At 28.2% G+C, this 27,101-nt stretch overlaps 1 protein-coding gene and 1 long non-coding RNA gene across 9 annotated transcripts in view; both read left to right on the top strand.

Annotated features, from left to right (window-relative positions):
* The first annotated feature begins 2,549 nt into the window (after window positions 1-2,549).
* Window positions 2,550-27,101, top strand: part of LOC123272099 (protein scalloped) — a 159,523-nt gene continuing 134,971 nt past the window's right edge. For 2 of the 8 annotated variants that reach the window (XM_044738747.1, XM_044738743.1), the window contains exon 1: window positions 2,587-2,691. Coding sequence is in view for 1 of the 8 variants with exons in the window: in XM_044738745.1 (XP_044594680.1) it covers window positions 4,265-4,289 (25 nt within the window). In the remaining 7 variants the exon portion in view is untranslated. Of the gene's footprint in view, window positions 2,692-2,835; window positions 2,878-4,085; window positions 4,290-27,101 lie in introns of those variants that run through there. The other 6 variants (XM_044738745.1, XM_044738744.1, XM_044738741.1 and 3 more) reach the window with 5 other exon arrangements.
* LOC123272101 lies at window positions 12,327-26,490 on the top strand. The gene is made up of 3 exons (XR_006511023.1): window positions 12,327-12,433; window positions 21,676-21,680; window positions 26,396-26,490. It is a non-coding gene; the product is annotated as an uncharacterized LOC123272101 (long non-coding RNA).

The following is a 27,101-nucleotide window of genomic DNA, read 5'->3' as shown; positions in this document are numbered from 1 at the left end:
TCATAGTTTGTGGATTTAATATTCCTGTCAGTTTGTAAAATACAAAAGTGAAATATTTGAGTTTTTTGAATAATTCCAGAGCATGGTTGTTCCATCTCATATGATTATCAAAGTGTATTCCAAGATATTTACAATGTTCAACTCTTTTCAACGGCTTATTATGAATATGTACTTCAAACTCAATTGGGTAACTATCTTTATAACTGCCGAAAGTTATAAATGTAGACTTATCTACATTGAGAGAGAGTTGATTCTCTCTAAGCCATAAATCAATTTTATGTAACCATTCAATTAATTTATTTTTAACTATTAGCCAGCTTTTTCCTGAGCATAATATGGCTGTATCGTCAGCATAAGAAACTATGGTATCATTCGATAAAACATTAAAAATATCATTGATATATATTATAAATAATAGGGGCCCCAAGACAGTACCCTGGGGGACGCCCACAGTAACGATTCTGGTATCACTTATAGTATTATTTAATTTAACTACTTGGGATCTATTATATAGATAGGATTTTAGGAGTTGATGTGGTATACCCCTAATTCCATACCTCCATAGTTTATCCATCAATATCTTATGATTGACAGTGTCAAAAGCTTTGGCCAAATCTAGAAAAGCTAGAACAGTTGGTGAATTTTTATCTAAGTTAGAGTAAATGTAGTTAGAAGTATAAGCTATAGCATCAGTTGTACCTCTGTTTTTCATGAATCCAAACTGTTTATTTGAAATTAATTTGTTTTTTAAGCAGAAATTAAGTAATCTAACATGAATGAGTTTCTCAAAAAGTTTAGCTAAGTTTGAAATCAATGATATGGGTCTATAGTTAGTAGTTAAGTGTTTATTACCAGACTTATAGATAGGTACCACATCTGCACTTTTTAAAGCATTCGGCCAAATACCATTGCTAATACAAATATTAAAAATGTGTTCTAGTGGAGTACTTATATCTTTAGAAATAGTTTTAAGAACTTTACTGTTAATCCCATCAACACCACCTACTTTATCTTTCATATCACGTATAGTAGCTTCAATTTCTTTTTGGTTCGTCGGTAGTAGAAAGAGACTATCATTTACATGTGGGATGTTTTTCTCTATATTACAATCAATAACATTAATATTACTAGCTAAATTAGAACCTATATCAGCATTTTCTGTGTCCCGAATTTATTTCTTAGTACTTAAACTTAAAATTATTTTTTCTGAATCGTCTACCTACTGCTTAATTACCATTTTGCACGCCTTATAGCGCGAAGCGCGTGAGGTTGTGCTTTATACTCGACTCGTCAATATCAAGCAATTTTGTGATCTTTAAATGTCTCTATCACAACCATATTACACTAATTCAATAATATAAGTCGATGTACACCGAAAAACACTTAAATTAAACCATCTTTTACTTTCTAAAATCATTTCATGTTGCTATTTTGAAAAAAAAAAACGTTTTAAAAAAATTTTACGTGGACGTCCGGATGTCACCCCATTTTGGATGTACCAACGATTACTCCCGAACAAATTGATATTTCAAGACCGGACCTTTTTTATTAGTTTAAGAATTCGATGAACTGGGTCCGTATTTCATATCAGTGGCCTAGCTTATGTATTTTTTTTTAAATTGAATTTTTATTAAAATTCACGGATACAACCGTACAAAGCCAAACGAACTTTTCTTATTTGTCACGTGAAAACTATGGCGCCACTTGATCAAGCTAGATTTTTTTTTTAGACTGCGTGCGCATATGACAAGAAAAGGGCGCCGATATTTAAAAAAATAAAAATACTCTGTAAGAAATTACTTAATTATAATTTTTTTATTTAATCAATTACACAATTAATTTTTTTCTTAAAAATGATTGAGCGTTATGAGGCGTGCACTTTTGGATTTTCCAAACTTTTTAATAGTAATTATTAATTGTCGAATATTTTGCTGAGAATTTTAGGAACAGTTTATAAATATTAGTGCTGAAAAACAAAAAAAAATCAACAATTAGTTATTTATTACAAAAAAATTCTTAGAATGACTATTTACCAGGGGATTAAAAAAAATAAACCGTTGTCCGTTACTTGGAATTACCTACCTGAAAATAAATATAATACAATAAACCCGAGTGATAAATATTAATAAATGTATAAATAAAAAAAAAAGAACCTGAATGAAAATGAAAATCAACAAGTGCTTGATCGAAACAAAACGATGAAAGCCACTGGCTGTTTTACTTGTTGGTAAGAGTACAGACAACAAAACCCGTGTTATAGGTATACGTATAGAATATAGAGTATTGTAAAGTTTGTGTACTGAGTCGAGAGTATAGAGTTGCGAGTTACCCGTAACAGTCAGCCGGTTTCTCATACGTGCATGCTGCGACTGACCGTTTATTAAACCTTTTAAGTGGGGGATAACCGTCACGTGGTACAGATTTCAACTTTAGTAGGAGGTATCGGGGTAACGGAGAGTTTTGTATCGGGTGGTTACGTTAAACTTCGGCCGGTCTCGGATTCTGGTTTCTCCCGCGGCCGCTCGGTGTCAGCGTGTGCGCAAACCGGGTGCGCACCGGGCCTGTGCGTTGTCTAGATTCTTTGTGCCATTCCTGGCATACCAAAAACAGAGTAACTCCTCATATTTACGGACCGAATACTGTCTGAATTTTGTTAAAACCGGCCTGCTTATCACGTCATCTCGTCTTGTGGTAAGTACTAAACACTCACGCGAGTTATTATTTTCACATATTTACATATTGTTTATTACTTTTTACCTTATACATTAATAATAATACTAATAATAATAATAACAAAATTATTGTGTATGTAATGTGAACGTTGTACCGTGGCAGCGAATAGAACCACAGTAACGCGATCGCCGATTTCGATACTTGGTATTTATTTTTATTTTATTATATATTTATTATTTATTATTATTATTATTATTCCACGCTTTACTTCCTGCAATGATTCACCGTATTAATTAAATTTAAAAAAATAATGTCAATTGTTATTTTTAAGTGAAGTTTTTTAAAAAAAATCAAGGTGAGCGAATGAAATAATTTTTTTAAAAATAATTAAAAGTGTGTTTTGTGATCCGTGATCGTGTGGGTTGGTCTGCGCGAGTAAATCCAGCTAAACGGCAATACAAGTGAGTACCCGGCTCTTAGATGTAACTCAGCTCTGTTGATTAACCGCCGCGCTGTCGTTTTTGTTGCGATTACACCACTTATAAATAATCTTAGTGTCTTAGTGTTTTTATAAATTTTAAATAAAATTTATAAATTAATATTTACAAGTGTCATTAATAGTTAGTAATTTTTTTTTACAAATATTGTCAGGTACGACTGATCCACAGTGCGACACTCATCTCGACTCGCGGTTTTCTTCCTCGCGTCCGTTACTTGGATAATATATGGTGAATTATTGATCCGGTGGCGTGGTGGAAAACGGCGGCTAAGAGCAAGCGAGACAAACTCTCGGCGGATAGAAGAGAGAGCAGAGTAGAGGGAGTTGTTCGAAGCCCACACATAACGTGGGCAGTTGTGCGAGAGGGAGTGAGCGGGTTAGCGCGCGCTCGCGGCCAACAGGGAAAGGGTATAAGCACATAACACTCAACACACTACACTCTAAACACACGAGTACGAGTAACACGGCACGGTATACCCGGCTATATCCTTCTTATTCTGCTTGAGAGGGAGATAAAGAAAGGAAGGTGAATTTTAGAGGGAAAGAGAGAGTCTTTACTGTCAGTAAACAACATCGCCATAGTGTCCTATCGCAAGCCTTGTTTTTTTAAGTGTCCGACGGATAATTATAAGACGGTGTATATTAACACTTTTTTTTTTCTATATTTATTCAGTTTTTTCTTTTTTTTTAATCATAAGGTTTTCTTTTTATTAAATCAAGTGCCAATTTTGTGACTAAATTTATTTTTGTGAGTGAATTTATTCTGTTTAATTTTTTATTCATCTTTTTCCATGAAATAATTATTATATTTAATTAATAAAAAAACTGTTTTGATTTTTTAGAAAAAATTAAGTGAAATTAACTTGAGATTTTTCAGTGATTTTTTTTCAGTGATTTTTTTAGAGTGAGGTGTTTTTATTTACCGATAAATTATTGAATTTTAAAATAAAATAGTGTAATTAACTGACTAATATCTTCGCGCGCTCAAAAGCAGCTGGGACGCGCGCGTTTTTCGCCGCTCCCCAACGAACTTTTTAACCGTGGCCTCCTATCGCGTCACGCGCAGGAAAGCCCGAATTCCCCGCGACTTGGATGGATACTGTGCATTATTTTTGGAGTGAGTTTCATTTTTTTATTTTTCACCCGCAAAACGATTTTAATTTTTTATCGAGTTTGTAATACTCTATTATTTTTGACACTGACGCGTGGCTGTATTTCGTGTGACATCAAATATTTCGTAATCTCGACGATGACAACATCAGCTGTGGCTATTGTTTCACTAAAGAATACATTTAATTTTCTAAACAGAGAGTAAATATAGTTTAACGTTTAGTTGTTTTGTATAAACAACTTGTTTTCAAGTACAAATGGGGCTTTAAATTATAAAATATACCTTTTATTTGCATATATTTTCAAATTACTTTTACTGCAGGTGATTATACGCTATTGTGTTTTAATGTCAGAATAAAATAAGCGAGTTACTTTTACATAAAAGTTTGGATTTTCTCAGGAAAATAATAAATTGACGTTTATTTTTTTATTTCACTGTAAATTCAATCAAATAGTTTAATTGCTGAGATTTTCATTTAGTTATTTGTTTGTTAAGGGAAAAAATTTTTTTTGAGAAAAATCGGAATCATTGCGGCAAGAAATGAAAATTAATACAGCAGATATTTGATAATTTTAAGAATTTTTTTAACAAATAAATTATGGCAAAAAAAGTAGAAAAAAAATTGACATGTAAAAATTAAAAAAAATAAACATGCAATTTTAAAAAAAAAATTTATTTGTTAATAAAATTAAAGAATGGTTAAGTGACTGCTAACTTTAATGTCTTTGGCAAGAAATTAATTCGTTGAAAAATTTATACAATTTTATTTCTCAGTTGAAATAAAAATTTTTGTCACATTTTTGTGTAATTTTCTTGTTGAAGAAAAGTTTTCTAGATTTGAAAAAAAATTCTTTTGATGAAAATTCGCAAGTCGCCAATCTAAAATTGTTTTTTGCTAAAAAAAATTTTTTTTCACAACAAAGTTACTGTGAGAAAATTTTTTATTTCTTCAGCTAAGAAATAAAATTGTATAAAATTTTTATCCAATTTATTTCTTTGGTTTGTAAAATATTATTAATAATAAAATTGAAGAAAAAGATTATAAAGTAAAATTAAATATTAATCAGAAATAAAATTACAATTATTTCAACATTTAAAAAATTAGGAGACATTAAAAAAAATTAGAGTGATAAAAATTTGAAGGTGGCTCATTAAAGCTATTCGTCGAAAGAGTATTAAAAAGTAATTTTAAGTAGGTTTAATTGTTGTAATTGAAGTTTATCATTATTTAATCGAGTAAATTAAAAATATAACAAATAATTTTACATGAACATTAAATTTAATTTTTGATTGTTTGACAGTTTAGTTAGAAAGCAAATTATTGTTTTATCAAAAGTCAGTGAATTATTTTCGCAAGTCATTGTTTGGAAATGTAAAACGTGTTATATTTTTTGTTTTATATAATTAAAAAATGAGGATTTGATTTATTTAAAGCAATTAGTAAAATAAAAAGTGCATAAACATTAAACGATTTTAAAAGACTTAACTAAAATGAAAAATCATTCTTTATAACTAATGAATTTGGATGAAACTTAAAAATAATTCGTACACACGAATGTAATTTTAAGGACGTTCGTGCGCTATGCGAGAGTCAAATGAATACTAACTTTTTATAAAATTTATTGGGGTCTTGAGAAAAATTTTTAAGTATATCAATAATCTTACAATGATTTATAATTTTTTTTTATTTATCTGAAATATTTTTTAGGAATTTATTTTAAAAAGTCAGTAAATATAAATTAGTCGCTGATTTGACGTTCATTTTTATTGTTCATTAAATTCGACAAATCTGTCATTTCTAACTATAGGTAATTAGTTGTATTCAAGTACTTGTTTTCAGTACGGTCAAAAATGAACTAAAATAATTTTAATTATACCAATCAAAATAAATAATTAATTTAAACACCATCTTGTTAATGCAATTATAAAATCTGCATGAATCAGATAATTTTTTCAAACATGCATTATAATATCTTCTTCAATAATATAAACATTATAGTTTTAAATTTAAAAAATGCTGATGTGCCATAAGGTTGTATGTTAAAAATCTAGTTTTTAATCGTTAGTAACTTTTTTAAATAATCGATAACTAATTTTCAATTTTTGAGAAAAGATCACTATATATCAATATAATTAAATTTATCAAAACTAAAAAATATAAATTTATATCTGCTATTAAGATTTAAGCATGAATCTTCTTAACCAACCTTTCAAAAAATAATTTTTTTGACAGTGCAATTTCAGTAAACAAGCATTTCTTAAGCGAAATGTTAGTTAAGACATTATTGTTTATTACCATCCATATAATCTTGAATCAAGTAACAATGTTTACTAATCAAAGATATGAATCTCTCAAGCCAAGATCACGATATTCTAGCTTCGAAATTAAAGTGTCATCTTTATTACAGTATGCTTAAAATTTTGTGCAATTCAGATTGAATGATGAATGTCTGAAATTTACAACAAACTAGTAGAAAAAAAAGATAAATATTATATTTTTAAATTAAAAAAATCCTAATCTGCCATAAGGTTGTATGTTAAGAATCTAATTTTTTTATCGTTAATAACTTTTTAAAATCGATAACTAATTTTCAATTCTTGAGGAAAGATCATTTATTAAACTTATCAAAACTAATTAATAAATTTATATTTACTATTGAGTCTTACGCATGAACATTTTTAAACAAAAAACCGCTTTTAAGTTAGTGCAGTATGAATAAAATTAATCACTAAGCATAAAAAAATAGATTGGGCAAATTTCTCGTCTGCGTTATCTTGACAATTGATCAATGAATATTATTTCGCATGGACTGGCATGCATAGGGAACATAAATTTCGATCGGCCGGGCGTTATCGTTGGTTCTGGCTGTAACAATTGACATATTATACACTTTATATACTCAGATAAAATAGAATCTCAAATAAAACGTGTTTACTTTTCATCTTACTCCTATATTCACTAGGTATTAAACTTTTATTTTACTATACTCTATTCGCAATATGTCCACGACACGAGCGGCAGATAAATAACTGCAAATGATCTGTAGGCTAGCATTAAATCTCTGACAACTGTCTCTTGCACTTACGGATTTATTATTTTGAATGACTAATTCTCACTATCTGATCAGATGTTCTTAACAAAATTTAAGCTCGTTGTTTTCTATAAAAATTCGATTATTCTTTTTAGTGTTTGTTATCTTATCAGAAACCTATTAACTTAATTAGTCTTTAGAAAAACAATTACCTATAATTACAATCATTAAAAAAAAATCAACTTTCGTGTACAAAAGCTTATCAAGAAAGTTAATTTTTTTTACTAGTAATTTAAAAACAATTATTACAAGGTATATTTTCTATTCGATTTTTTAAATTTAAATGTCAAGTCTTTTTTATTGAATGTGTACTGATGACACCCCAGAATCATATCTCACTCGTTCTGACAGTTCTCAAGAGTCATTAAGCCGCCCTTAACGATATAAATAGAGTCAGGTTGGATAAGATACAAGATGAAGAAAAAACAGCGGTACACCAAAAGAGATGCCACTATTTCATTCTTTTTCTCTTTTTTCTTGCTTGATCTCTCCTTTGCAATTCTCTACACCACTTAGGACTCTCATAAGTTTTCCTGCTTTCTCTTTTACTTATAATTCGTTTCGTAGTTTCCTATTTGCCGTAGACGGTGCCAAAAACGCTGGCTTAAATAAACTCTGGTGGACTTACTCGCTTATTTATATTTTTCGTTTTTGTTCTATTTTTTCCTTTTTCTCTACATTCTTCTTTTGCTGTACATGCAATTTTAATTAATACTTTAGAACTATAAATTTTTCAAAGAGTTTAAAAAAATCGTTTATTGCTCACAAAGAATATAATAATTTTACAAAAGTTAAAAATTTATTTTTAGATATTTTTAAATTGATAAAAAAAATTACTTGATTCAAGTGAAAGAATCTTGATTAAAAAATTTCATGTTTGAAAATTTAATTGTTAAGATTTTTTTCTCTTTGATTAAGGTAACTATTTTATCAGTTCAGGTTTCTGAAAACTGAATATCTTATTAAAATAATGATAATCATATTGAGAAATAATTTTTTTTTTTGAAAAAAATGAGCAATGTTGTGAGGAGAAATTAATTCGTTGAAAATTTTTAAACAAACTTATTTCTTAGCTAGAAAAATAAAATTGTTTTAAATTTTCAACAAATTAATTTCTTATTACAAAATTGCTTATTTTATTGAAAAGAAATTTTTTCTCTCAGTGCATCAGCGAAACCAATTTAGTTTAAAATTTTTGTCTTAATTCTAAAAAGTAATTATTACTAAAAATAATTTTTTTGGGATTAATTAATTTTTTAAAAATTTAATTACCTTCAATTTAAGCTATTATTCGTCTAGTTTTAATTTTTTTAATTAATTCCGTGATTTTGAAAATTTGAAAAAATTTTTAATGAACGTATTTCGGTTTTTTTTCTTTAAATATTTTTTGAAGCCGTAAAAGTTGACTTGAATCTATTAAATTTATTTAAAAGTTCACATGATTATCTTCAATTTAAGCTATTATTCGTCGACTTTTGATATTTTTTTCAATTTATTTCATAGCTGGGAAAATTAAAAAAAAATCAAGAACAAATTAATTTTTAGCTTTTATCATTAAATGACTTTCATCTATTACAAATCCTATTTTTTAGGTAGATGTCTTTGAATATCTATTTGTTGTAGTTGGTCTCATCTCGTTATTTGCAAAAATATAATAAAAAATAAATTTTAGGACATTATTACCTTTTAAGAACGTGTTTTTTTCAATATTCAAACAACAAATATACCTATCCATGTCGTATGTAGACGAATGGTGCTTTTTTTTTTTTATTTTTTTTTAATTTAGATAATCTTGAAACGAAAGATATTCTTACTAAAAGTTTAATGGAAATTCAGACTTTGCATAATAAATTAAAAAAAAAAAAATCTGGCATCATTTTTAAAACCAAAGTTTTGTTGGTTTGAAAAATAAACATTGTAGTCTTTTGAATATTTGTCGGTATTTTTGCACAGATAAATTGTGAGCCTAGAAACTATAAGTATTACATCTCTGATTAAATATATTTCAAATTAAAATGCTCTTTTTTTTATTCCACAATATTTAATTGTCTATTTCCCATTTCCTACTGTCTACATTGTAGATAATATTTACAAAGTTATTTGAACAAAAATAGTAAATATTTTATTTAATTTAATATCCATAAAATTTATGCGTAATCATGAGCTATCAAAAAATTTATCGTGCAGTTTATTTGCAACCCTCTTTGTATCAATTCAATAAAAGGGAGAATGCATTTATACACATATGAGACAGGAGCTGGCAGTAAGTTGAGTGGGGTCTGGGGTGCTAGAGAAACTAAAGGGAAAAAAAGAGGACTAACCACCTGGCTATCGAGAACCCTCTTTATATTTCTCTAGATTTGTGTTAGTGAACGCACACACAATGTTGTGTTTTACATCTATCTGTAAATACGCGTGTGTTATACGGTTCGCTTCTTCTGTAAAACTAAAACATAAACGCTGACGCAACTTTTATCTCTCTCGTGTCCACTGACATAATATCAACATAGCTATCTCATGTCTATATAAATTATCAGGGCAATTTTACCCTACCAAATCAATGTCAAAGGGCGTATCTTATAGATACTTGAATAATATTATTTTTTATTTTACTTAAAATTTATTTTCATCCCTTGTATATTTTTATACTTTGTAATAAAACACTTTATAATATCGTTCTATTCCCCTTATTTTTCATAAAAGTCAAATATTTTTTTCAAACAGTCAACCGATTGTTATTAAAGTTATAGTGTAAACATTATAAAGTGAATTATTATTATCATTATTGCTAAGAGTGACAAACCTTAAAATATAAATTATATTAAGTAAAATATTTTATTTATTTCATTTATTTGTTGAGAGTAAAGATCATTTTTTAAAAAATTGTGGTACAATACCAAGCCAGGAGTCGAACCTGGTTCTTTTGACTCTATTATTATTATTACATTACGGGAAAAAACAATTTTGAATGAACATTCGAAAACTATCTATCTAAAATTTTTTTTTTCCAAGCTAAGAAATAGAATTGTTTAACATTTTCAACAAAATAATTTCTCATTACAACATTGCTTATTACAATATTGCTCTCGTGAATACTTACGATAAATACTCTCGCAAGTTAACAAAAAATTAAGTTTATTTTTGACTATATTAATTTTTTCCATAAAATATTTTCAAACAATGTTTTCAAACATTAAAAATAAAGTACACAAAGACAAATTAAAATTTACTTCAATAAAAAAATAAGTAAATAATATAAGCTCATGTAAAACTTTAATATCTATGCAGCTTAAAAAGTAGAAAAAAATATTAGAATCTTTTATCAAAATATTTTCCTCTTTACTTTTATCTTTTGTCTTTGCGTATTTTCTATTTTTTCATGGTTTGCATAGCATGCTTTGCTACGTGCCGACCCTTTTATTTTGAAAACATAGGACATAAGGAGACTTACCGTGGATGGTAGACTTTAGATGGTATAACTTAGATACCAAAGAAAAGTAATGTACTTAACTTATATATCTTGAATTTTACTTCGTACTCGGTTTTTGTTTGACATTGTAAAGTATGTTTGCTAATAATCAGAGGTTAATTATTCAAAGTTAATTTTTCTTAAGGTAGTTGTCGTGGTTAAGGCATACCGTCAGAAAATTTTAAATTTTTGTATACTTATTAAGGACATGGTGATACAATTACCTTAAAAATTTGATGTCGATTGACCACCTATAACCCGAGATGACTTCAATTAAAAATTTGATATTTAACATTGATTGCATACGCTCTCTGCAGTTCTGTACCAGTTTCTTAGTTATAAAAAAAAACTAACTGTCAGAAACTTTCAAAGAACTGACAGTCTTTTAATGTTGTTGTTGTGAGTTTAAAAAAAAATAAAAAAAATTTTTTGACCGTCTAATTATTTATAAATAACGGATTAAAGTTCAACAATTTATAAAAAAGTATACATCTACGGAGTCGGACAGAAACAATTGTATGGGTTGCGTCCCCACGGGTACAGTCTTGCGTAAAAATTATGGATTACTTAGCTACAAGTTCATATACTTTTGCGGTGTGTGTAACCTCTAATTTTTTGACAGTATTGTATCATGACAACTACCTTAAAAATGATCTTTGAATATTTATTTGATTGTTTTAAAAATGGTTATTGTTAAATTGCCTTGGTCAGATTTCCTGAGTACATATGTTTGAATACTATTAAAAACTATTTGTCAACTAATTGCGCAAGTTTAAGTTCTTGAAATTACTAGTATATAGCCAGGAGGATGATGAGAGGAGAATAAGATAGACATGCTCGTCAACTGGCCTTCAATCCGGCCACTTTGACTGTTAATATTATTAGAAGAGTTTGTTTGGATTTAATTATGAAGGTCTTTAACCGTCATTCGTAATCTTGTAACCATTAGCCGAATTTAAACTGATCTATTGTTAAACACTAATTTTTTTTTCATCGGATAGTTAACGAAATCTATATTTATTGATTTAGGTATTAATAAATTTAGAGTTAAGTGTAGAACGCTGGTTTATGTCCATGTATACAAAGTTTCCTAATATAATCATGGTAGTCGTAGAACGGGTTTTACAGTTATGAGGTGGTGTTACGAGCCAAGATCCAGCAGCTCAATGCTATTTCTTATGGCATGGTAACATTGTATAGTATGTATATGTATCTTCAAGCTGTATCTTTTAACATCAAAAGCTTTACAACAGACAACATCGTCTTTCTATTCTATAAGAGTTGGATACTACTAATATTAAGTGTTACGTCCAACTACTGTACTCTATATTTAATACTATTGCATTACACGGTGTTTGTTAACTATTAAACACTGGTTGGTGTCGTGTAAATGAAAATTGCATTCTGCCAATTCTCTAACACTCTAAAGTCATTTTATATTTACGACAAAACTATTTCTTAAATCAATTATACTTCCCTGTACACGGAAAGAACAAGATTACACTGGATAACATTCCAGATTATTGTCAGTGACATCTGTAGTGAAAAGAAATTTCAGATAGTAGCTAGGATATTCTAGATTATACTGAGTGATATCGGGATTATACTCATTGTAATCTCCCATTTACCCCAATAAAATCTCAGATTATACCGCGTAAAATTCCACTGGATATAATCCGAGATTGTATCCTGTAGAATTTGAATTATACTCAGTAGAATCTTGAATTGTATCCAGTGATATCTGCACCGATTTCTTTCTAGCGCTTGCGCGTGAAGTGCTGTTCACAATTTACGAATTATAGTCAATCATCAGTATATTGAACATTAAAAAAATATAATCGGTGCATTAATTACTGTGTGAACATTTATATTTTGTGCTATGTAACAATATGTTTTATAGCCGTTATAATTATTAAAATTACAAGATATGTAAAAATAGTATTCAAGACGTATGTTTTTACATTTAGATTTTTGACAATAAGATCTAACCTGTTCATAGTCATATGATAATGCTAAGTGCGCAGGCGCTAGAAAAAAAATCACGGAGATATCATTGGGTATAATCCAAGATTCTACTGAGTATAATCTAAATTTTACAGGATACAATCTCGGATTACATCCAGTAGACTGTTACGCGGTATAATCTGAGATTTTGCTGGGGGAAATGGAAGATTACAATGAGAATAATTCAGATATCACTCAGTATAATCTGGATTATACTAGCTTCTATCTGAAGTTTCTTTTCACTACAAATGTCACTGAGTATAATCTGGAATGTTATCCAGTGTAATCTTGTTCTTTCCGTGTAATAAATATTTATTTCACATTAATTTCTAGGAAATGTATTGAAATATTGAAGATCTAAATTCGACGGTTCCGGAAAACAACAAAAGAAAACAACAAAAGAAAAAGTTTTGCAGATTATTTTCTGTTAATTTCCAGTCATTTTTTCCGTGCAATTTTTATTGCAGAATTATTTTTTTATTTAAATCAATTAAAATTTAAATTTGATTGGAAATCAAAATTTCCAAGAAAGTTTCTTTCTAGGCTCAAAATAAAAAGCGACTCCAAAAATTACAATTTTTTTATATTCAAAATATTAAACTCCTTATTTTTAAACGTCAATATTAAAGAGCAAAAACCAAACCACTGAATTGATAAAATTTTTTATTTAAATTTAATCATATTAACGTCTATCAAATTATATCGTATCCGATAATATCTAGTATCAAATGACTCTTATCAATTCCCTGAATAATTATAACTTATAAATTTATATTTAGCATTTAAAACGATTGTCGTTAAAATAAAAAAAAAGTCTATTTGACTTTCTTATGATCATTTAGCATATCTAATTTACATACACACATCACGTAAAAATTTTTTCGCTCATACAGTAGATGACCTCTCATGCATAAAACCGCAGCTTTATCCCTTTTGACTAAAACTTTCTAAGCGACTACATAATCATTAACATGACTTTACCATAATTTAATCAAAGTAGTAGTTGAAATTTTTAAAATCTAACTAAAAGCGTCAATTATTATCAAGATAAATAAAATAAGTTTATGCAATTACTAATTATGTACATATGCGTTTATTTACTCTAAAGAAAGAGAAAACTAGAAAGAAAAAAATTGACAGAAAAAAAAACCATAAGTAATCTATAGGATTAGCATTTGCGATAAAATAACGTTGATTATTTTCATCAAGTGTTATTGCTCTAGTAGACTAGATTAGATTAACGAAGTAGTAATTATCGTCTGCCTCACGTCTCTATCAACAGTGGCTCGCGTCCTCTTTGGTTTGCTACACTAACTCAATACAACGATTTGTTTCATTCCCCTCTACTCAGTGAGTACAACAGCTAACCCCTATGCTCTTGTTCTATTCACTTAAAACTCACTCGAATGTATAGTCCATTCGCCCATCCATCCATCTATCCATCTATCCATCTATCTATCCATCCGTCCATCTATCTATACATCGTTCTCTCATGTCTTTGCCGTCCCATTCTCGGTGTTCACGTTCGCTCTTTCTATTCGCTCGCATCACACACATGATGAATTTAAATGTATGTGTATCGGCAACTCCGCTGTATCTGCGGTTTGTCAGTACAGTGCCGTATAGTTGCTATTTCCGCGCCATTGCCACTCATCTTCTCATTCATGCTTACACGTGTGCTCTATTCTATTCGCATTTACCTACCAATGAGTCATCGTCCTTCACCAAATGTCTGTATTTTAATTCTCCTCACATATATGTATTCTTCTCTATACTCAAACGAAAAATATATGGATATTTTTTTTTCTTGATTCAATTGAGAAAATATCTTGAATCAAAAAAGTCATTTTTTTTTGTATAATCAAGCAGAAAAATTTTTGAATTAATAAATTTTCAATAATTATTTAGAAGCTAGCGGTTACAATAATTTTATCCACAAAAATATTTAGAAATTTTTTTTACGATTTAATTGTAATAATTATTGAAAGGTAATTTTTTTAAATAATTAAAAAAAGCGCCATTCAGCCACACCCGACATGGATAGGTAGATTTTTTGTTTGAATATTGAAAAAAACACGTTATTAAAAGGCAATAATGTCCTAAAATTTATTTTTTATTATATTTTTGCAAATAACGATGTGAGACCGACTACAACAAATAGATATTCAAAGACATCTTCCTAAAAAAATAGGATTTGTAACAGATGAAAGTCATTTGATGATAAGAGCTAAAAATTAATTTGTTCATGATTTTTTTTTTAACTTTCCCAACTACGAAATAAATTGAAAAAAGTATCAAAAGTCGACGAATAATAGCTTAAATTGAAGATAATCATGTGAACTTTAAAATAAATTTAATAGATTTAAGCTAACTTTTAAGGCTAGAAAATTATTTAAAGAAAAAGGGCCGAAATGCTTTCATTGAAAAATTTTTTCAAATTTACAAAAACACGGAATTAATTAAAAAAATCATCAAAACTAGACGAATAATAACTTTAGTTTAAGGTAATTAAATGAAGTTTGAGATAAATTTAATAGATTTCATCTATCTTTTACATCTGAAAAATTATTTCCATATAAGATACAAAATTCAAAATTTTTTAAAACCAAAAAAAATTTTTGAACGCCCACAACTCGTAAATTAACCAGCCGATTTTGCTCATCTTCGAAATTGATCTTAGTATTGATCTACAAAATGAGCCTACATAATTTCGTAGAGATCGGTTGAGAATTGTGGACGCAATTCTGCTGACATGGCGCGTTATATCACACATATAAATACATACATAAACTTTTGAACCTATGCCATTTTTCGACATTATTCGATGAAATGAAACATATTATGACAAAATTTTCTTAAAATTACATGAGACCGGCTACAATTGATAGATTTCTACAGAAATCTACCTAAAAATTGACATTTCTTTGAATTGTTTATTTTTCTACGTAAAATAAAAAAAGAACAAAGTAGAAATTGTTTTACTTATGGATCATTTTATTAAAGATTTTCGGAGATTGTAAAATTTTTTTAATATTTCCTTTTTGTCTTTGAAGTTCATGAAAAATAGAATAATTAAAAAAAAAATTGTTTTTTAAAAATTGAAATTTTTTAGCTTGAATAATAATTTTTGTAAAAATTGAAAAAAAAAAATTCTTTTTTTTTCAACTTCTATTTTCACATATAGAATACAAGAAACATTATTAGAAATTTCTAAATTTATTTGGACAAATTTTATTAAAAATTTTTGGCATTTAATTTTTCCCAACATCAAAACTAATTTAAAAATTAATTTTTTTTCACTAATTTTCTAGTTATTTTCCTGCTTCTTAACAATTATCTTTTTTGTTTGATTAACGATAAAGAAATTTTAAAAAATAATTTTCTCGGTCAAAGATTATATAAGAATCAAGGTAATTTTTTTGTCAACGTTAGTTCTCGATTGAATAATTTAACAAAAACCTATTTTTTATCTCGATGATTGAATATTACAAGAATATTTTCTTATTACAATGAAAAGATAAGAGGAAGTAAAATTGGTTCGAATGAATTTAATCCGCTTGGTGAATTAGTTCTTGAGTTGATTCGCCTGAAGGCTAATCCCGTCCCTGTGCTGGTTGGCTCGTTTTTCATCAGGACGAGTTGAGTCAAGCAGCTACTATACTCTGGCAGTCTCCTCTTCTCGACGAGCTAAATCTACAGACTCTGAGTTGAGTGTATAAGAGATCATAGTAAAGAATATACATAGTAGTGCATAAGACAGCTAAGACTGAGAAAAAGACCCTGTAGCTTCACTTGTATATTGAGTTTGGTTAGAGGGCCGTCTAAGTATACCCGTGTTATTTCTGGCAGGAGCTGACGCACCGTTTCTTTCCCTCTGCTCTTCATCATCATCATCATCATCTTTCTCCTGTTATTTTTTCGTTCCTTAAATTTCACTTTTAAAACCTATAATAGATTTTTTTCTATTAAATTTTCCTTTCCTTGAAGTGGAATTTATTTTTGTTAATATTAATCTATTTTTTATCGTTTGGTTACTCTACAATTGTGTTGACTCACGTTGATTCGGTCTCTGGTCTATTCTCTTGCTCTCACACTTTGACTTAACTTGTAAGCTCGTTTGCCAAGGACAAACACAAGTGACTGAACAGAAGTTATTTTTTTTTCTTCTTATTTAAAACTTTTAGTCAATAAAATAGAAACGATTCACCTGTTACTCAATTCTCAATAAATTGGTAAATTCTATTTCGAAAAAAATTATTTATTTTCATTTTATCATTACTAAATCATGTCTACTTGATGGTTTTATCTTTGACAAACTAATAATAACTATCTAAATATGTAATTGATGTAACAAGTATTAAGTATCATTGAATTTAATTATGATTATTTGACTGATAATTAATAATGCTAATTATATCTCAGTATTCATTTTTATACTTGATTTAAATTAATTTAGAGATTGAGAAAAATTTTGTAATCAACATATATATTTCATAAAATTTATTTTATTAGAGAAATTTAGGTAATTGTATGGAAGTGGGGTTCCACCTATTTTCAGCCGCACAAAATAAAAAAGCTATTTTTTTTTAAGACATGTTATACTCTTCAGCGAATTAAAAATGAAAATTGGTTTTATTTCCAAATTAATGTATTAATTTTTATTTTTTTCATGTTGCGCATCGAAAGTAAAACTTGAATAAAAAAAATTGTCAATTAATTTTTTCGGATTTTTACAATTTTGGATTTACACATTGAATAATATAAGATAGTCTCAATTCTGCGGACAAATTCGAAAAATTTTGATGGATCAAAAAAAAAATTTTTTTTCCAATTGTATCACGTCCGATCAAAAATCAAAATTTCAATTCGATTTTTGCACTGAAAAAAAAAAAATTCTTGACTGGAGAGTAAATTTTCTTGACTCAAGAAAATATTAAAGAAGATTGAAAATTTCTTGAATGAAGTAAAAGTTTTTTGAGCCAAGAAAATTTCTTCTTGCTCCAAAATAACTTTTGTCTTCCTTAAAATTTTCTTGGTGCAAGAAGTTTTTTTTTCTGCGTAGGAAATCAAACTGCTGAAGAGTATAGTATAGTATACTTTTATATAGTATTATAATTATATAGTACTATAATATAGTACTATAATATGTATGTATATATATAGTATTATAATATGTTGAAAAAAATGAATTCGTAAATATCTTCATTCTTTAACTTTTTGTGATTGAAAATAGGTGGAGCTTCACTTCTATATAATTAATGACATTTGGCATCTTCAAAAAGGTTTTGACCTGAACTTATAGGTTTTTTGGGTACTGTATTTTTTTCGATGATAGATAATTTATTATGTTATGTTTTCGGAGTTCTTAACAGGTTTAAATTTTGCGTTAGAATTTATTTGTTCCTTTTTGACTATTAATTGTTTATATTTTATGCGAATCTGTAATTCATCGCGTTAATCAATTGAATAAAATCGGCACATTTTGTATAAATGTGACATAAATTTGCTATTTACAAGTTCAACTGAGTAACAGAGTAAGTGCGCCAACACACGACTGTTAAAAGGCTTTTGAAAACAAATGGTCATACTGCACTGAGAAAAAAAATTTCTTTAAAAAAAAAATGGGCATTGAAATAAGAAATTAATTTGTTGAAAATTTTAAACAATTTTATTTTTTTGCTGAAGAAATAAAAATTTATCTTGCAATGAATTTTGTGTTAAAAAAAAATTTTTTTTTTGGTTTGGAAAAAAAAACAATATTAGATAATCAATTTGCGAATTTTCATCTTAAATTTTTTTTTTCCAAAATTAGGAAAAATTTTTTTTAAAAAAGTTGTAAGAAAAATTTTTATTTCTTCATTTAAGAAATGAAATTATTGTCAATTTTCAGATTTCTTATTAGAACAATGTTCATTTTTTTTAAAACAAATTTTTTTTCTCAGTGTCACCGTTATTTACGTGATCATACTATTGTGCGAAATATTCGCACGCGTCGAATAATGATAATAACTGGACTAATAAATAATATTGAAAATGACATCTCAGTATTAATTTTTCTATAATAAATAAAAGTGAGATGAAGTAAATTACGACATCGGTATTTATACTGGTGTGTGTATTCATAAAACTACTATGTACTTGGAAAAAAATTAAAAGCAAATTGAGGGAACATAATAGAGAGCGCGTAATACCCGTATAAAAACGTATGTATAGTAATAATATAAATAATAAAAAATGGAATAAAAAGAGGTGAGTGGATAGGAGCGGAGATGTATAAACGTAAGTGAGGAGTGTAGAATAACTGAAAGCATCAGTACACCAGCGATGACGGGATAGTAGTGGGAGAAAGCCTGCTCTCAAGTTATGAATAATTCATCGTGAAGAACCGAGTTGTGTAGAGTCAGTGGGTCCGCGTCTCTACCACGCCTCGCGTGATCCACAAGTTCGACAGTCCATCTTACATGTGTGAGCGAATATGCTATTACGTTCACACACAAATGTATATCTACTTACGTACGCATTTATTCATGTTACTTGGTACTTGCTCCTATGCTCTTCCCGTCTCTCTTTACTTCTTTGTTATTCTTTTGGCTTGCAAACATACACACTATTTCGATATGTTGTGTGTGCACGTGCATCCTTACTGTACAGGGACACGCATCACCACATCTCCAGTTTAGTCTTTTCTTCCCTTTCATTGCCCTCGTGACCTCATCAAACACTTTTCACAATATTTTTTGTTTATTTATTTTTTTTTCTTTTTGTTGTACCTACTCAATACTCAAAGTCATGTGTATTCAGGTTTATGAACTCATTTGTCCCATATTTGCTTTTATTTGCATTTTTTTTATTGACAAAACGACGGTCACGTTTATTGGTGTGAATATTGTAAACAAAATACACCTGATACTTTATTTACAAGTGAAATAAAATTTATAAGAGAATTTGATAAATTTTTGAGGTAAAGACCCAGTTGTTGAACAAGTTTTTAAAGTAAAACGTATTTGACCCTACTTTTAATTTATAAAAATGTAATAATTAGTTCAAATTAGTGATTTTCATGAAAAAGCACAACAAAAATTTTCAACGTTTTATTGTAATTATATTTTTTATGAATGACGAAGTAAATTTTCAATTATAAATCAAAAAAACTCAATTCAAAACGTTCAATAATTTTTAACTACACTAATTTTTAGCTATAAAACTTATTTAATTTGCAGTAATTAATACAAATCACAATGCTGATCACTAGTCTATAAACCTATTAGAGATTATTGCTGTTAAAATTCTGCGGCCCCGGCTTGTTCAAGTTCTGGGTACCGTTTTAAAAATTTAGAGGTATAAGGTAAAGTACCAAGTAGTTATACAAGTTTCAAAGTAAAACGTATTTGAACCTACTTTTAACGTACAAAGATGTAATTATTAGTTAAAATTAGTGATTTTTATGAAAATATAAACAACTACGTTTTTAAGATAGACTATGAAAGGAGAAGTTGAACAATCAATTTTGACAAGCCGCAATACAGTCAACGCTCTCTGTATTTGACTCGCCCGTACAGGACCATTCTCTGTATTTGACTCGTCCTTGTCCACAAGAGCTGTGTAAAATCGTCAAATACAGAGGAAGGATGTGGTCAAATACAGAGAGCGGTCAAATACAGCGAGGTCCAATACAGAGAGCGTCGACTGTAGTTGAACACTCTGGGAGCAGTAGTTTAACTAATGAAATATATGGCAATAGGCTTAGCAAAAATTTTCAACATTCACAGAAAGAAAGGTTCATTTGAGCCAAGAAAATATTTTTCTTCATAATTATTTACTTGGGCGAAAAAAAAAATTTTTTTTTGACGCAAGAAATTTCACTTATTTCAACAAAATTAATCCTCTTGCTTTAAGAAATACGTATCTTGATCCAAGAAAATTTATTTAAGCCAAGAAAATCTTCTTGTTTTGAGAAAATTCAGCCTCTTGCTCTAAAAAATTAAATATCTCGATAGAAGTAAATTTTCTTGTCTTGAGAAAATTTCTCTCTTGCTTCAAAAAATTAAATATGAAGATAGAAGTTAATTTTCATTAATATTTTTATTGATTAACATGTCAAATGGGAAGATCAAATAATATTGAATCATTTTTTTCATTCAATATGTGTAGTCGCACGCTAAAATAATATAAAATGGGTACCAAATATTCAGGAGAAAAATTTTCTACAGGTGAGAAATTTTTTTTCTCAGCTGAAGTAGGTGGCGCTGCTTCCCTAAAGTATCTAAAAATCTTGATCAAATATAAAAATTTCTTGTATCAAGTATTTATGATAATTTGAATTAAGAAAAAATTACTTCCACCAAGAATAGAATTTCAAGAAAAATTATTACTTCGGCCAAGACAACTTCGGTCTTCCTTCGGGCGACCGAAAATTTACTTGAGCCAAGAATTTTGTTCTCCAGTCAAGAAATCTTTCTTTCTGTGTTCTATTGAAATATCAAAAGAATTATAACATGTTATTGATTAACATTAAAAATAATACTATGAATATTTAATATGTTCATTTAATAATGAGAAATAATTGTATTTAATTTTTTAATTACATTTTTTATGAATGACAAATCAAATTTCCAATTATAAATAAAAAAAAGTCAATTCAAAACGTTCAATAATTTTTAACTACACTAATTTTTAGCTATAAAACTTATTTGATTTGCAGTAATTAATACAAATCATAATGCTGATCACTAGTTTATAGACATAAACCTATCAGAGATTAGAGTGCTGTTAAAATTATACGGCCCCAGCTTGTTCAAGTTCTGGTTACTGCTTTGAAAATTTGGAGGTATAGTTAGACGCTAAAATTTAACATAAAAAATATAGTTTATGTCTTTGCAAAAAATATGTATTATTTAGAAAAGACTATTTCATTGGGTGGTACAATTTTCTTTACTTAAAATTATGACATACCGTTTTTTTTACTGATAGTTCGGTTTACGATTTATTACTTTTTTTATGAGAAAAATAGCATCTATCGGCTATTTTCGACATGTCAACTTTTAAGTTAACAAAAATATAATTGTTTTGATTTATAATTTAAAAAAACTTACAGAAATCAATTACTGTATCATTGAATAATTATAACATGCGTATATTACTCATAATAAATATACGGATTTTGTATTAGTACAATTCGAAAAGTGTGTTAAAGTACTGGTTCCATTTTTATAAGTGTTCAAGTACTGGGTACTTTATCTTAGTTAAAGTGATTTAAGAATTCAAAATAGATAATTTTTTAAAGCATTCGATAAAAATTTGACATTGAGTAATAATTTGGAATTTATCGACAATTATTTGTATGATATAATTATATTATGATTATAATATAAGGTCAGTATAGACATGAGGACGTTGTGCTGTCGCACTTGTCGTACTCGTTGTGGATGCATGATGCATTCGAACGGTAGGTGCGGTAGCAGACGCCTCAACCGGACAGTTCGTTCACCTCTATTCATATATATAATCGTCGAGTTGAGTTTAATGTTGAGCTCGACTAACGTCACGGCACATCTATTCCGGCATAATGCATAAATTCACCGTCAAATAAGAATAAGATTCAAGTTAAAGGCTCAGGTCAATTTTTAGTTTATTGCAATGGGTAAAATTTTCGGAAATTTTAAAACTACTATTTTTTTTCTTGTTCATCAATAATTTTTCAAAATTTAATTGGTTACACTGAGAGAAAAAATTTATTTCGAATAAAATGAGGAATTAATTTTATTTCTTAGCTAAAGAAATCACAAATTTTTCTCACACTGAAATAAAATTGATTTGAATCAAGAAAAAAATTCTTGAACCAAGAAAATAATTTTGAAGAGTTTCATTGTCTTGAATCAAGACGAAAAATTCTTGAATCAAGTAAAATTACTTACACCGAGAAAAATTACTTAGTTTAAGAATTTTTTTACTCAAATCAAGGAGATGAAGTTCTTCAAAATTATTTATTTGATTTAAGTTAATTTTTTTTCTGTGCAGTAACTTTCTTGTTGAAAAAAAAAAAAAAACAATTTAAAATTTCCATCTAAAATTTTATTTTTCCAAATCTAGAAAACTTTTTTTACAGTAAGAAAGTTACTACAAAAAAAATTTTTTTTTTTTTTTTTCAGTTAAAAAGTAACATAGTTGAAAAGTTTTAACAAATTAATTTCTTATTACAAAATTGCTCCCGGTTGTTTTAGATTTTTTAAAATTAATTAAATTTCGATCAGTACTGAAAAATTTTTTACTGGAATTTGAATTATTTTGGAAAATATTATTAATTTTAAGATTTCTTTATATAGATTCCCTACACGGAAAAAAAAACTCGAAAAATTACAGTATATAATGCAACGTGGCGCTTCGTGATGAAAACTGGAAAAATTACAGTTTCAAATTATTATAGATTTTATAAGAATTACATTGTAGAGTGTAATATTTACATTGAAAGCTCTGGATATTAAATTAAAAAATTGAATTTAGAAAAATGTTATTTCAAACTGTAATTTTTCTAGTTTTGATTATGACGGGACCGATTTTACATTTTACTAGAATTTAAATTGGCGCGCGCCTGACTATAGAGTTTGCATATATTTTCATGCATATATTTGATCAATCACGTTACAAATAGTTTGCTTACATGATATATTTTCATATTTTTCATCTAAATTATAAGAGTGGATACTGTAATTTTTCAAGTTTTCTTTTTTCCGTGTAAGATCGCTGTTAATCCGAAAATTTTTCCTGTTGAAATTTTTGATGAAAAATTTGAACATGAGAAACTTACGAAGAAATTTTAGCTTGAAAAACTATTGATGAAAAATTTTGACGTGAAAAATTATTGCACAACAATAAAAAGACATTTTTTTAAATCTAGAAAATGTTATAGTCAATATTTTTTCTGCTCAATTAAAAATAATAAAATTCTCCAAAATAATTTTCTTGCATCCAGATTCCTTCTTTTGAATCAAGTAATTTGTTTTGCTGAAGCATAGTTACTTTGGTATTAGAGTTCCATCATAAAATCAAAACTATTTTGTGAGAATTGTGAATATTTGCAATACTGGCAATATACGAATGTTTTCTGACTCTGATTCAATCTCTTTTAGTTGACATTCTGTGTTTATATGCCTCTAATATTGTCCATTTGATCCGACTGCTGTTGAAACAGTTGTATTGGAGTACATCCGGTTACGTCCGATGAAATATTGTCTTTTGTCTGTGATGTTCAATATATCATGTGCATTTATAGAATATATACAGAGATTTGTATGTATTCGACGACACATTGATCGTAAAATCATTTATAAATACCATTCTGAATGCGTCAGCTGTCATTTCAATGCGTACATTTTATTCTACGTATATTCGATTTAATGAAAAATATTTTTATATTTCTCCAAAAGTTTATTGAAATACAAAACCATTTTTTCGCTTTATACATATCATGTGTTGCGTCAATTGCGTGGGTTGTTAAAATGAAAATTGGAAAACATTATTAAATGAAAATATAATACTATTTAAATTTAAATTAAATTTTTTTCAATTAGAGTTTTTATTTTAAGACAAGTAAAGAACTTTAATATGCATATTGTTGTTATTATCGGCTAAATATAAAAGAAGTAAAGGAGAAGTGAAAAATAAAATAAGAAAGACAAATGTGTGGTAAATACAAGGGCATAGAAGAACTGAAGGAGGCTAAGATATGGAGAATGGGGAAGGTGGATGAGAAGTTAAAGATGAAGAAGAACAAGAATAAGGATATAAGGAGAAAAGATAGAAAGAAGTACCTTCCGTGGGGCAATGTGCCATTCCAGGCATTCGATTTGGTATTTTTCTTTGTGTATCGCAAATAGTTGGAATTGTTTTGCGAGCTGGGCATTGATATATCGTACCGCGGGTCCTTTGAACTGGCTCCGAATTATCGTTTGCCCAAGCACATGGAACCCTTTGTACCGGTCAATTTACCGAGAACTCTAGCTTCCCACCCCCACTACTCCAACTCTTTTTTTTTTTAAACTCTCTTTTTAGTCTTTATAACTTTTTTTTTTTCATTTTGGTTTTTTAAATCAACTTTATTCTCTTTATTTTCTCTCGAGCAGGATTTTGTCTGCAAAGTACAAGACTTTTCTATAGTTTGTGTACAAAGATCTTAGTCGACTAAAAAAAGAAGAATCACGATTTGAAACTTTTTTTACGCTTTATTGAGTAAAATTTCAATAAAAATAACGAGTTCATTCATTTCTAATTAGTTTATTGTAATTGCTATTTTAATAATAGCTTGGATTCAATTGTAATTTTGCTTTATTTTATCTCATCGGAAGGCCCAAGGGTGAATAGTCAACAGATGTGAAGTGTTGTCTTGTCTGTAATCTGCAAACGATCTCACGATAAAACCGATAACTTTCGATATATATTCTGGATAAGTTACTAATTAAATTTGATTTTTATAACTTACTAGCAAAAAAAAATATGCAAATAAAGTCACTAATTAACAAAGATTTCACTTAAATGATTTAATTACCGATGTAATACTTCAACAATTGAGTTGGAAATGTAATCTCAAGTATAATTGAATGAATTAACATAATTTAGTTTTTGTTGATAAATATTTGAAAATAATTTTCCACGCGGGTTTATTTTCTTGGAAGTAATGAAAATAACGGAAACTCGGGCGGTGGAAGTCTCGGTGAGTCTTGTGAGCTAAATTACGATCGGTCAAGCAAACTGAACACGCGAGATCGTTTATCAACTGCGTGTTGGACTTGACTCTACTCGTGACGTCGGGAGAAGCTTCGCAGGTACATTTCCATGAAATCCCAGCTGTAAATCGGCTGATTCATGTGAAATGCATTAGGATAGTGTTGAAATATAAATATATTACTCAAGAAAGTTTAATCTACTTCGTGATAATGAAATACTTTCGTGTATTATTAGCCAATATCTTTATTAATATAATAAACAACTAAAAGTTATATTTATATTCTCCGTATAATTAAAGCAGAATCGAATTTATTAAGCGAATTAAATAATAAGCTATAAAAAAATATTACGTATTACTTTTAAGTGTGACGACACTTTTAATATCGTTCAAGTTATTTTAGCACTTTATTTTTTTCATAATACAGAAAGTATAATTTCATAATACAGAAAATATAATGCTTTACTATCGAAAAATTTTCTTTACTAATTTTATTGTTATACTCTAGTTGGTTTATTAAATAAGACAGTTTACATACCATTAGATAATTTAATCAAAATCAATTCTGTAATCTCAAAAAATTGACCTGATATAATTCAGACTCCAAAAACGTCAAAGTACACGGAAAGAACAAGATTATACTGAATAATATTCAAGATTATACTCGGTGACATCTATAGTGGAAATTTCAGATAGTAGCTAGTAGAATCCAGATTATACTAAGTGATATCTGGATTATACTCATTGTAATCTCCCATTTCCTCCAGTAAAATCTCATATTATACCACGAAAGATTCCACTGGATATAATCCAAGATTGTATCCTGTAGAATTTGGATTATACTCAGTGGAATCTTGGATTATACCCAGTGATATCTCCGCGATTTTTCTAACACCTTCGCACTTAGCATTATTATATACTATGAACAGGTTAGATCTTATTATCAGAAGTCTAAACGTAAAAACATACATCTTGTACACTATTTTTACATACCTTGTAATTTTAATGATGATAACGGTTATAAATCATTGTTACACGGAAAAAAGAAAACTCGAAAAATTACAGTATGTAATACAACGTGGCGCTTCGTGATGAAAACTGGAAAAATTACAGTTCAGATTATAATTATTACAGATTTTATAAGAATTACATAGTAGAATGTAATATTTATATTGAAAGCTCTGAAAATTAAATTCAAAAATTGAATTTAGAAAAATGTTATTTCAAATTGTAATTTTTCTAGTTTTGATTACGACCGGTCCGATTTTATATTTTATACTGTAATTATTCCTTTTTTTTTTTTTTTCGTGTACACAGCACAAAATATACCACAGAATATATAAAAAATATTCCACCAAAATACACACAGTAATTAATGTACCGATTATATTTTTTTAATGTTGAATATACTGATTGACTATAATTCACAAATTGTAAACAGCACTTCACGCGCAGGCACTAGAAAGCAAATGGCGCAGATATCACTGAGTATAATCCAAGATTCTACTGAGTATAATCCAAATTCTACAGGATAC

Source organism: Cotesia glomerata, linkage group LG9 (genome assembly GCF_020080835.1).
Source record: "Cotesia glomerata isolate CgM1 linkage group LG9, MPM_Cglom_v2.3, whole genome shotgun sequence".
NCBI lineage: Eukaryota > Metazoa > Arthropoda > Insecta > Hymenoptera > Braconidae > Cotesia > Cotesia glomerata.
This window is presented reverse-complemented; position numbering and strand designations above follow the sequence as displayed.